Genomic DNA, 11,369 nt, shown 5'->3' on the forward strand with positions numbered 1-11,369 from the left:
CACAGGGATTCGGGGCTCTAACAATGATTCTCGAAATATGCGCGCCTCAGGATGGGGCCGGGGTATCTCTCATTTTTGGACAATCGCCTCGCCGCGGCTGCTCCTCTTGTCACCGTTCTTATCTACCTCGCTCGAACCATTGAACAATACGCCAAGGACCTGGACCCCGAGCGACAACACCACAACCGCCGAGCTTGCGTTTGTGCTGGGGAAAACGTTCCAAGCCCACTCTTGCAGCGCCCATAGGGCGTATATAAGAACTGGGTGGACACCTGCGCGCCAGAGAAGAAAGGGGGTAGCCCACGCGAGATACGCGAAAAACTGGTAATGCAAGGATCTGGCGCATAGCAAGCCGATGGCCAGTGAGCTCAACATCACGGTCATAGTGAAGGATCTTGAGAGTGGAACTGTCTTTTGGCGTCCCTGGAGAGTATCCTGGAGGAAACGAACCATGTTCGACCCTGAAGGTTTTACCCAGTTTCTGAAGAAGATAGCCAACAAGGATATATGCAGCACAAGCAGACCCACAGAGAACTCCCTTGAGAGAAATGTTCCTTCCCCTACAAACCGCCAGTTTACTGTCCATTTGAACAAGAACTGGCGGGATAGCTCAAATGCCCGAGAGAGGTAGCCTATACTATTAGTCTGCAGAAAGGGAACCGCAAGTAGGACCTGTAGTTTCTTGCATTAGCCGACTCCCCAGGACTCAATTGACTTGTCAAGAACCCACCTGGATAAGAACAGCCATAACTCCGAGCGAAATACTTCGCGCCAACCCCAAACTGAGAAGAGTGATGACCGCAATAGCAGGCACAAGCAGCACAAGTGTCATTTTAATCGCAACCCCAAAAGACCACACTGCAATACCCGCCGTCCATCTGCGTCTCAGACACAGATAGATAGCAAGCCACATAGCAAAAGTCGCAACGCCATCATTGAACATGCGCAGAACGAATATGCTATGCAGCCGTTTGGACAGAGCAAGGAGCGGAAACAGGTAGGGAGGTGCCCCCGTCTGTCTATAGCAAGCAACTACCACAGCCAGTGTAGCCAGGTAGAGCACGGCAAAAAGCGCCTGCCCGAGGAGGATATCACGGCCTTCGTTGGTGAGGTGATAGAGGAGGGTGTAGATGTATACATGGGCGGCGGGGTAGACGAGGGGACCGGTTGAGCCTTTGATCAGGAGGTAGTCGCGTTCGCCGGAGATATATAGAGAGACTTGCTGCATGTACGTCGACCAGTCGATCTCAGTATCTGTGGTTGTTGCTTGGTTAGCTGGGTCTGGCTCAGTACGCGACATCTGGATGCAGACTTACAAGCGATCTTCCATATGACGAGGGCGCAGAGTAGCGCGTCGCCTAGAATGAGTAGAGGCGCAATCCATCTTGTATGCCGCTGATTAGTGAGCACGTCGTAGACGAAGCTCTGGGCTGTCAATGCCATGGTGGATACGCTCGATGGTTGACGGGGGAATATTCAAGGTGGCCGGAGCTGGGTCCGCCTACGAAATAACGCGTTTACAATTGCACTCAAACTGGGGGTAGCACATTTTGGTTAGGACCATTGTATACCTTTCGACTATTTCGAGTCTTAATATGATTGGTATTTGCTTTTATACATCTCATTGTACATAGAAAATACATATGTTGTAGGTAAAGTGTGCTTCTAAACATCCCCCGGTCCACCCAACCCTTATTGTCAAAGTCCATGGTATCATTAAACAAGCCGAGAAAACAAAATGCAGAAAATCTGAAGGAGAATGTGTCGACGTGCACGCATTATTGGTCTCCTTCAGACAGGGCGGTTGGCTGGTGCTGCCCATTCGCTTGGATATCTCGGAAACCCAGCAATTCCCCTATAACACCCTTGGGTTTGGGAACAGGGCATTCTCGATTGATATGTGAGAGTTTGTCCGCTTCCTCCTCCATCTGAAGGAATGTTGAGACCTCCTCGTCCACAACAGCTGGCGCGGGCTGACCGGGCTTGCTGCCCTCTGGGCCCACTTCGAGATCTTTTCGCCGTCTGCGTCGGAAACGTGGCACATGTTGTCCATCGGCTGTCATGGTCATCTCCGAATCGGCAAAGGTGCGTCGTGGTGCCGGACAAGGGAAGACGTGCGGCATGCCGACAACTAGGAGAGAAGCGAGGAGGGTGCCGGCGAATAGGCCCGTGGTTGACCGCGACCGAGGATGTAGATGTGGCGGCATTGTGTACGAGGTGAGAGAACGAGTATCGATGTTCAATTGAGACGAGGTGGGCGCGGCCGACTGGTTCTGGAATTTTTCAGGCCATCGGCTCGGACCGGGCTGGTATAACTAGTCGGACAGGGAGGGAAGAAATAGAAGGCAAAAGGAGGCCAATTGAATGTTCAGTAATAATTGTCCAAGTTGACAAGCTTCTGAACCTCCGACGGCAAATGTGAAGTGACTCTCAAAGGAAACGTGCGGAGAGAAAACGACAGCAAAGGCTTTGGGTGCATCTAATCTTATCTGGCTCCCGCGTGATTGGATGTTCCGCTTGTCTCAAGTCTCTGCGTCGTGCATCATAGCTTCGCGAAGATGAGACTGTACTTTTCGGAGAACTAAGCTATCTGATTTCTCTTTGGGGAGTTCTTGACTTCGACACAGTCATCGTTTCCTTCCCCTCCCTCTCTCGACAAGATGAGTGACCTAGACCAGTATGACACCAACCCCTCAAGTCTCTACACCCCCATCCTTCACCGTCAAACTAATGCTTTTTGCCTTGTAGGGCGATCGAGCAGCTGCGGGGCTGCCGCCTGATCCCCGAAAGCCAAGTGCGCGAATTGTGCTACAAGGCGCGTGAGCTCCTGATTGAAGAAGGCAATGTCGTGTCCGTTGACGCCCCCGTGACCATCTGCGGCGATATCCACGGCCAATTCCACGATCTGATGGAACTATTCCGCGTCGGCGGCGATGTTCCCGATACCAACTACCTTTTCATGGGCGATTTTGTCGACCGTGGCTTCTACTCTCTTGAATCCTTCCTTCTCCTCCTTTGTTTGAAAGTCAGATACCCCGACCGCATCACCTTGATCCGCGGCAACCATGAATCACGCCAAATCACAACAGTATATGGATTTTACGACGAATGCATTCGCAAATACGGAAGCGCAAACGTATGGCGGTACTGCTGCGAAGTATTCGACTACCTGGCCCTGGGCGCGATCGTGCTCGGCGCGAGCTCGACGCTAGAACCCACCTCCAACACAGCACTATCAAGCATGCCGGCTGACAGCGAGCTGGAAACAGAATCACTGAATTCAAGAGGCGAGGTAATGATGAGCACGTACCGCCCGCGACAGCGTTCGTCTTCCGATGCATCTACAGATTCTAGAAATATCTCCCCGCCACGAGACATCTCCGCCGCCCCAGGCCAGGCTGCCGCGCCCTCACGATCGGGTGCACCGGGGACAGGTGCCAGTGGCGATGGCAACGGCAGCGCCACCACTAGCCGGACTGGTGCGGTGCTCTGTGTACACGGTGGATTATCACCGCTGATTGACTCTGTCGATAAAATTCGACTGATTGACCGCAAGCAAGAGGTGCCACATGAAGGTGCCATGTGTGATCTGCTCTGGTCAGATCCAGATGAGATCGAAGGCTGGGGGTTGAGTCCTCGTGGGGCTGGGTTCCTCTTCGGCGGCGATATCGTCAAACAGTTCAACCATCTCAACGGCTTGTCTCTTGTAGCGCGGGCCCACCAGCTTGTTATGGAGGGATACAAAGAGATGTTTGATGGCGGTATCGTCACTGTCTGGTCTGCTCCAAACTATTGCTACCGCTGCGGCAATGTTGCCGCTATCCTTGAGCTTGGTGAAGACGCCAGCGGTGGTGGCACTGTCGCCCGCAGCAACGGCGAATATGGTCGGAGCAACGGCATTGTTACAGATAATAGAGTCATCAGTCCCGGGAGGAGATATCGTGTCTTTGAGGCTGCAGCGCAGGATACAAGGGGCATGCCTGCGAAGAAACCTGTCGCTGATTATTTCTTGGTAAGCTCTTCCTTTTTTCCCTGTTGTTTTGACAGATGTCATCTTATTAACATCCATGTCTAGTGATACCATCCTATGCACCTTTCTTTTTCTCTTTTTATATGGTTCTCTTGGAAAGTAGCATTTTGCGCCTTGGTGTTGGTTTTGAGAGCTAATGATCATCTATGACAAATCTTTTGATAATTGCACCTCTAAATGTCCTTGTCTGTAAATGACCATAAGATTTTGAAACAGAAACCAAAATTGTAGATGCATGTCCATTTAAACGCCGGAAGACAAACCCCCCTAAAGTGGTATCAAAATCGAACGAGATATGTCCCTATGAGTCAAAATCACATAATGGTTTCCATAAATCCGGTTGTACCTAGGTATCATCGGGATTCAAGGGCGACCAGGCTGCCGGCATCCCCCCTTGGGCCTAACGCTGTTCATCACCAGGACTAGAAGGCCGAGCAACAGACATGAGATTACTGTCCTGGTATTGCATGAGAGAATGCTGGTTCTGTGGGGTGGCATTCCAAGTACCACTCCAACCATCCATGCCGATACCATACGCATTAGCATTTCTCGACCACCAGTCCTGGCTCTCTTCGACCAGATTCTCCGTGCCGTCATACCCAGACACGGGCGATGCAACCGACGTTGGCGTTGCGTTTTGGGGTGAGATACGAGCCCCAGAGCCATCGTACCACTTGTTCGGGTGGGGGGAAGAGGGGGCCGGTACGGATCCTGGAAGAGGATTGAATTGGTAGGCCACTTGGGGCCGGAGGTATGTTGGTTCGGGAGGGGCAAACTCGGGGCGTTGGGCATGAGGTGGAAGCATTCCTTGGATCGGGGGGAACGATATTGGGACGGCGGCGATGGACCCGTATTGAGAGGCCATTGGTGCATCAACCATGGGGATGGGTTCTGTGCGAGAATGCTGGAATTGGGGCCCAGATGGTGAAAATCGGCTTGGAGTTGTAGGGGGTTGTAATACGGGTGCGATGGGATAATCGTCGGATGTTGAGGGGGAAGTGGTTTGGTCCCAAGAGCCCCAGGATCCCCATTTGTTATGTGTGCGTTCAAATATGGAGACTGCCTCTGGTGGTAACTCTACTTGCCATTTGTTTGCGGATATGTCGAGGATGCGGAGGGTACGTCGAGCACAGAGCCAGCCCTCTGCCATTTCTTCGAGATTCTTGAGGCCGTGTATCACATCTCTCTGGGCATTTTTGTCCGGGAGGTTGAGAAGATGGACGGTGCACGCAGTGTGGGCAATATAGACAGCGATGTTGCAGATCTGTTTCAGTCCATATCCACGTTTGTATATGCGAAGCAGCTTGGAAACAGTCGCAGCGGCCTGTGTGCATATCTTGCGAGGTGAGACATGGGAAGGTAGTGGGGTATTTGTCTTGGTATACTTCAGGAATGGTCGGTATAAATGGATTATCTGAAGCTGATACAGCATGCTGAGACAAGAGTTAGCTGAGGTAACATCGTGTGCGAAATTGTCAGCTTACTGCATGACAAGCACTTGTGGTAGCTGTCCTTCTTTTGCTACCAGTTCCCTGGGCAGATTGTTTTTCCATGCTTCAAGGCGGGTGTGAACATCGCTCAGTTTCTTCAGTTCCGACTGCTTGGGCTGGGAGTTTTCAAGTTCGGTCGGATGATAGAAAAACACAAGTACATCGCTGCTGATCTCGCTCAGTTTGGATATTTGGAGGGCGACAGCCCTGGTTCGTGATGGTTGCGTGTGCTCGTGACCGACTCCGGAATCAGTATAGGGCGACCACAGCTCTGCTTCCTCCTGTGGCAACACATCAAACTTGGGCACATTGGCATTGGCCGAGGTCAACTGGGGCTGACGACCGAGGTAATTTGACCAGCACCTGTACAGTGTTAGAGAGGAATTAGAGATAATCAATGGAATGGATACTAACTTGTCAATGAGATAGCAACCCCAAAAGGTTATCCGCCGAGCGTCAATCTCTTCTTCGCTGAGGCTGTGCGCCCCAAGATTTGCCGAATCGAGATTTAGCCCAAGATCAAAAGCCATGCGGAAACTGAGACCACTATAGACCCAGCCTTTTCCTTCCCGCCCACATCCCGCCTCTCGGACAGACATGAGTGCGAATGCCTGGACAGTGCAAAGCTTTGCGTTCTCATGTTCGTCATTTTCCAATACGAGCCGCTTCGCCTCTTTGAAGAAATGATTTCCTGCAGTTGCCAAGTCCTGAGGATCATCAAAAGCACCTTGCCACGAGCTGAAATGGCAGCCCAGAGCTAGGATAGCATTGACGAGTAATGAAGAGCAATATGAGCTAGAAACTCCGCGGATGTAATCCCGATAGAACATATTCTTAGACAAGGTAGTGAAGAACGGATAGTGCCATGTAAAGTACATGGTCATTAGATGGCTGATTAGGGAGTCGTCATCTGTGACTTCGGTCCAGCGGCTCACAGCGTGGGTTTGGTTATCGGCACTGAAGGCGAGGTTGTTTTGAATTGAGGCAGACTCGTGCAGCTCGGAGCCTGGCGGCAAGAAGATGAGGTTCGAGGTACCGCCAATAAATTTACGAGAACCGTCAAGCATGAGCTCACTCATCTTGCCAGCCAGCTCTGACTCGAATTGATCAATCTCAGCCATGTTCTCATTGCTGGCCGACTCCTTTGCTGCTTGGTCCGTAGACATGAGCCCCTTCTCCTGGGCGACCACCGAAGCCGCTACATCTTCGAGATCATCGCAAGAGCGAATCTGACGTACTAGTTCGAAGGCATCTGCTTCGTCGTAGTTTAATATTGCCTGTATCAATGTCTGTAGGGTGGTGTTTCGGGTCCGCAATGTATCAGTGTCTTTCTTGTAAACACCTTTGCGGCGGTGATCCGAGTTTGGATCATATACACCTATTATGAAACGTTAGAAAATGCCGATGTTGCTCTATATAAAAGTGACACATACAAGGTGTATGATATACTGAGGAACAAGCTGCACAGCTGGGCAGGTTTCCATCACACTATACGCAGATTTTATTAGTACTGTGACATCACAATATCAGCATATGAAAGTCCAACCTTTGACTTCCTTTTGCGGCAGGCGACACAGGCTGTGCTGACGCATCGTCTTTTGGACGGTTGGGGACGTTCAGCGCTCATGATTTCAGATAATTTGGTAGGTGCGATTCAAGTAATGAGTAGGGTGGTTTCTCCGCGGGACCTCTTCGCATGCCTAGTGTCTTGTCCAAACCTCGACATGGGATGTCCATCTTTTAGAGTGCAGAGCTCGTTAGTAGAACATGACGGCTTGCTAGACCGAGGGTGCACACGGTGGCTATGTCGGCATGTTAGTCTATCGGACCATCCATGACCCAGCCGTCTAGTAAGACCCTAAAATTGGAGCTTGTGCCTTACAACAAGGAAATATCGACGCACCAGCTACGCCTGGAGATCTACACAGGCCTGATGGCAATTGTAGAAGGAATCATGTACCCCACGATTGCAATGACCCGCAGTGGAGGCGGGGACAAGTTCAGTGAGAAATTGGGTTGATGTTAGAGATTGACGATACCCTTGAATGATTGGATGCAAGCACCTGGACAGCGACGACACAAGATGTGGTTATCGCCGGCCTCTGGATGGCTGTGCAGGTGTCGGGATGTTCCATTTTCGATAAGCGGCTGACTAATGTCTTCACGTGGCTCCCATACTATAACATTGTAGGTAGTTATGTCTATCATAGCTCATTCCGTATGATTAAATTGATAACTATTGTTATATGGAGTAGAAAATAGGAAGTTACTTGGAGCTGTGCCAAGTGACTGTAAGGATATTATCTCCGATACATGTTCCGGATGCTTAAAGATCCAACCCTTGGTGGGTTACATACGGAGTAGACCGATTGAGGTTACATATGTAAAAAGCCGCAAGCAAAACAGACCGAATGGATAAACCATGTATGACTGCCTAACCTCACAAAAAAGACAGAAAAAGACAGAAAAAGACCACCCTATGCATCGTATAAGGGTTCACCGCAATTACCCTAAAGGCGCTCCACCAGCCACGTCTCAACATTGCTTTTTGGGGATGTGGACATTTTGATGTTTGTATTTTCACGACTTCCTCGAGTCAAATAATAAGAATATTCAGGTAGCAAATATGTGTGGGTCTTCTCTTCTCTTGATTTCTTCTTCTTTTTTAAGCCTATTTTGCATGTACTACAGTGTTCACTTAAGACATCGAATATTTAGATATAGGTAATATTTACGGATGCTTTGGATGCAATCATCCAACTTCGGAAGTGCCATAAATCGAAATATACGGAGTAATTAACATAATTAAAAGCCCCCAATATTGGGAATAGGGAAGAAATAGGGGCTTCACCGCAATTATTTTCGCTTAAGGCGCTCCACTGGCCACGTCGGGTCTCTTCGACTTGACGTTTTGGGACTGCAGCCACCCGCTCCTTTTTCAGTATTTTTCCCCCTTAATAATTAATAACATGAGGGAACCGGAGCCTCGGAGCTCCTGTCGATCTATTAAAATGGCCGAATTGCATATGTGTGTGGTTTATAATTCCATTGCTTTTTCCGTAAAATGTAAGCAAATCAGCAAGGCCAGTCCAAAAGGATAAAAATCAATCTTCTCTCTTTCCGTCTGGATTCAAATATTCTGAAGTAAACGGTGTGCATCTGCTCGCGCCGCACTAAAAGCAACCTTAAAGGGCCCACATATCTTATTCAACGATCTGAAAGGCTGGGATAGATGTGATTCGTTTTCAGATACATCTTATATACTATGTATGTATGTTTTACTAGGTGCATTGTAGACATCTGGAGAAGATATATTGTAAGTACTGTGTTGTACGGAGTACTCATTTTACTATATTGTACATATCACAATGCAAAATATCCAAAGAGTGAAATAATAAAATACCCCAAAATAAAAATAACTATAAAAATTTCATTTCCTTCCGGACTCCACCGGCGGAATGTTCCATGAGTAATGGGAACTGCATTAAAAATTACCTGAAATACCGTGACAATCACACACAGCCCGGATTGCCGGCATTGTCCCCCGCGCAGCCAATCAGATCCACTGTAAAATAAATTACTGTCCTGCTCTTCCCGTGATCTTTACATGCGTTTACCTGCCCAATACGGCTTATCTATCTGAGATCATCGCTTTCTTCCCCCATTATCTCTTTCTCTATAACTTCTACTTCTCTTTATTTCTTATTTTTGCTGCTATCCTCCTTCCTGTTCATTTACTATCCTCCTGCCTCATATTTCACCTGGACATCCTCCTCTCAAATCTTACCTCATCGCTTGTCTATTACCTTATCAGCTCGCGTGTGTGCCTGCATGCCCTTGTCTCACGGCCCTATCCGCTTCCCTTGCATCTCTTTGGGCCAACACATACTCCTTCGGATTGGCTGCTGGTCCTCTGTCGTCTGACTTTCTGGGAACTTCTCACTTCCGACGGATTTTTCTTTCATCCATGTATCTCGCTCAGAGACTCGACCAGAGCGCTTCATCTGGTTAAGGCCTCAATAGCAACTGCTCGTGTGATGAGACAACAGTCAACATGATGGTTCCCAGAGCATTTCTATTCAGCTCGGCGCCGCCGCACAAACCCTTCCAGTCTCATGGAATGAAGCCATCCAGACCGTCGGATGGTTCTGACCTTCATCTTTCGGACTCCAAGACCGAGACCCGCGGATCGATCAACACCATTCCAGTGGGAATCCCTCCAAAGCGTGGCTCGCGGACTCTGCCAGCACGTCGAGATATTCGTTCACGTGCCTTATCTAAAACCTCGGAATCCTCTCATCGGTCCTCTTCCAGCTCATCCAATGACCGCCCAATCCCTACGTCATTTACTTCGATGTTAGATGCAACGGCCATTCCTGTACCCCGGCGGAACTGGAGCACCCGCAGACCTCGGAAACTTCCTCGGGGAAACCATGCCGAAGACTTTAGTCGTATGCTGCAGGAAGATATCAAGTCGAAAGAAGATACTTTCCTGGACGGGGCCGCCTACTCCCCTCTTGACATCCTTCTCAGCCCTCCTGATGAAGACAATCAGCAACTCCTGCCTTGCAACGATTCTGACGAATCACCACCGTCCGTGAAGTCATCATCAAGCGATTCAATGCCGTCATTAGAACATGCCCTGGCATCACCGTCCAGCCTTCCCTCGCCACCCACCCCTCCCAGACATAGAAGTCCACCAGAGAGACGACAGCCTCGGTATTCGCATTGCGAGGAGTGTGCCTTGGACCATCCTCTGCTTGTAACCGAAATCGATGAGTGTGACTTCATCGAAATCAATAACGACAATGAGCCTGCCACACCCGAGGCAGTACCCGCAAAACGATCTGCCTCATTTGGGCGCCTCGGATCTACTTTCAAGTCGAACCTCACAGCATCTTTACGGGCCATTAAATCCGCTGCACAGTCGGTTTCGACGTTTGCCACACCCTCCGTCCAACCAGAGGACTTCCTCACCCGGTCTCTTTTCACTATCACCCCAGAGATGACCGACGACCGCCGCCCTTTGCCGATGCAAGAAACCCCTTCTCCAGCACTACGACGCTACTTGAATCCATCTCCGATGAACCCGACTCCGATGTCGCCGGCAGAGATGTATGTTTATCACGATCATCCCCACGACAAGCCACAGACATCCAGTACATCCGTCTCGATCCAAATGCAGACTTATCATCGCGCCGGCCGCGGGAATCGGCGAAACCACTTCCACATCGCGAGCAAGGAACAAAAATTCGTCACTTTCGACCCGGAAAGTCCGTCCATGTCTCGCCAACGCGAAATCCGTGAGAACAGCGATTTCTTGCGTGTGGTGGTTCTCGAAATGAACATGCGACGCAGCGGCAAACTCCGCGACGACATCCCCGCGCATGCTCGCATCTGGCTGCCAGCGCGCAAGACAAACTCCCACTTGTCGGGACAATACGAGGACGGATATGACAGCAACACCGTTCCGTCCCGGTGGGTGGGCGTCTCAGCCCAGTGAAGTAAAGGTTTTGATGGAAGTCCCGTCTTAGTGCAGAGCGCAGGATAGGGCACGATACTTCTCCCTTTTTGATCACTTCACTTCACCAGTACATAAATTTTTGGTTTTTCTTTTCCTTTTATCTTCGGTTATCCTCTGCAAGCGCGGCGTTGGATTAGGATGGTGTCCTGCTTGGCGCATATCTCTTCTCTCTTTTGTTACATACCCCCATTTCTACCCTGACAGCGCAATGCTTGTTTTATGGTTGCTTTCTCTTGCTCTTTTTTTTTCCGGACCGATCTTTCGATCACCACCTAAGATATCTATTCAATTCAAATCAAAGCTTGAAACCGATCAACCTTCTTTT

General features: G+C 49.8%; 6 protein-coding genes across 6 annotated transcripts; 3 read left to right on the forward strand and 3 right to left on the reverse strand.

Moving 5' to 3' along the window:
• Positions 1–69: 69 nt before the first annotated feature.
• On the reverse strand, positions 70–1,443 carry alg3 (dolichyl-P-Man:Man(5)GlcNAc(2)-PP-dolichol alpha-1,3-mannosyltransferase; the record flags this gene model as incomplete). The annotated part of the gene is made up of 3 exons (XM_061213933.1): positions 70–672; positions 731–1,254; positions 1,317–1,443. The coding sequence occupies 3 exons, from the start codon at positions 1,441–1,443 to the stop codon at positions 70–72; spliced, it is 1,254 nt and encodes a 417-aa protein (XP_061068364.1).
• Positions 1,444–1,778: 335 nt separating this feature from the next.
• On the reverse strand, positions 1,779–2,207 carry N7525_007183 (uncharacterized protein; the record flags this gene model as incomplete). Its single annotated transcript, XM_002567708.1, has 1 exon — positions 1,779–2,207. One exon carries the CDS (start codon positions 2,205–2,207, stop codon positions 1,779–1,781), a length of 429 nt encoding a protein of 142 aa, XP_002567754.1.
• Positions 2,208–2,660: 453 nt separating this feature from the next.
• Positions 2,661–4,078, forward strand: N7525_007184 (serine/threonine-protein phosphatase; the record flags this gene model as incomplete). Its single annotated transcript, XM_002567709.1, has 3 exons — positions 2,661–2,677; positions 2,749–4,012; positions 4,076–4,078. 3 exons carry the CDS (start codon positions 2,661–2,663, stop codon positions 4,076–4,078), a joined length of 1,284 nt encoding a protein of 427 aa, XP_002567755.1.
• A 352-nt stretch (positions 4,079–4,430) lies between these two features.
• N7525_007185 (putative C6 transcription factor (NirA)) lies at positions 4,431–7,147 on the reverse strand (the record flags this gene model as incomplete). The annotated part of the gene is made up of 5 exons (XM_002567710.1): positions 4,431–5,463; positions 5,515–5,883; positions 5,935–6,898; positions 6,954–7,008; positions 7,067–7,147. 5 exons carry the CDS (start codon positions 7,145–7,147, stop codon positions 4,431–4,433), a joined length of 2,502 nt encoding a protein of 833 aa, XP_002567756.1.
• Positions 7,148–7,181: 34 nt separating this feature from the next.
• On the forward strand, positions 7,182–7,540 carry N7525_007186 (uncharacterized protein; the record flags this gene model as incomplete). Its single annotated transcript, XM_061213934.1, has 2 exons — positions 7,182–7,334; positions 7,364–7,540. 2 exons carry the CDS (start codon positions 7,182–7,184, stop codon positions 7,538–7,540), a joined length of 330 nt encoding a protein of 109 aa, XP_061068365.1.
• A 2,034-nt stretch (positions 7,541–9,574) lies between these two features.
• On the forward strand, positions 9,575–11,023 carry N7525_007187 (uncharacterized protein; the record flags this gene model as incomplete). Its single annotated transcript, XM_002567711.1, has 1 exon — positions 9,575–11,023. One exon carries the CDS (start codon positions 9,575–9,577, stop codon positions 11,021–11,023), a length of 1,449 nt encoding a protein of 482 aa, XP_002567757.1.
• Positions 11,024–11,369: the final 346 nt, after the last annotated feature.

The sequence above is a fragment of the Penicillium rubens genome, assembly GCF_028828025.1.
Source record: "Penicillium rubens strain IBT 27055 chromosome Unknown utg000003l_segment0_segment0, whole genome shotgun sequence".
In the NCBI taxonomy this organism is placed as follows: domain Eukaryota; kingdom Fungi; phylum Ascomycota; class Eurotiomycetes; order Eurotiales; family Aspergillaceae; genus Penicillium; species Penicillium rubens.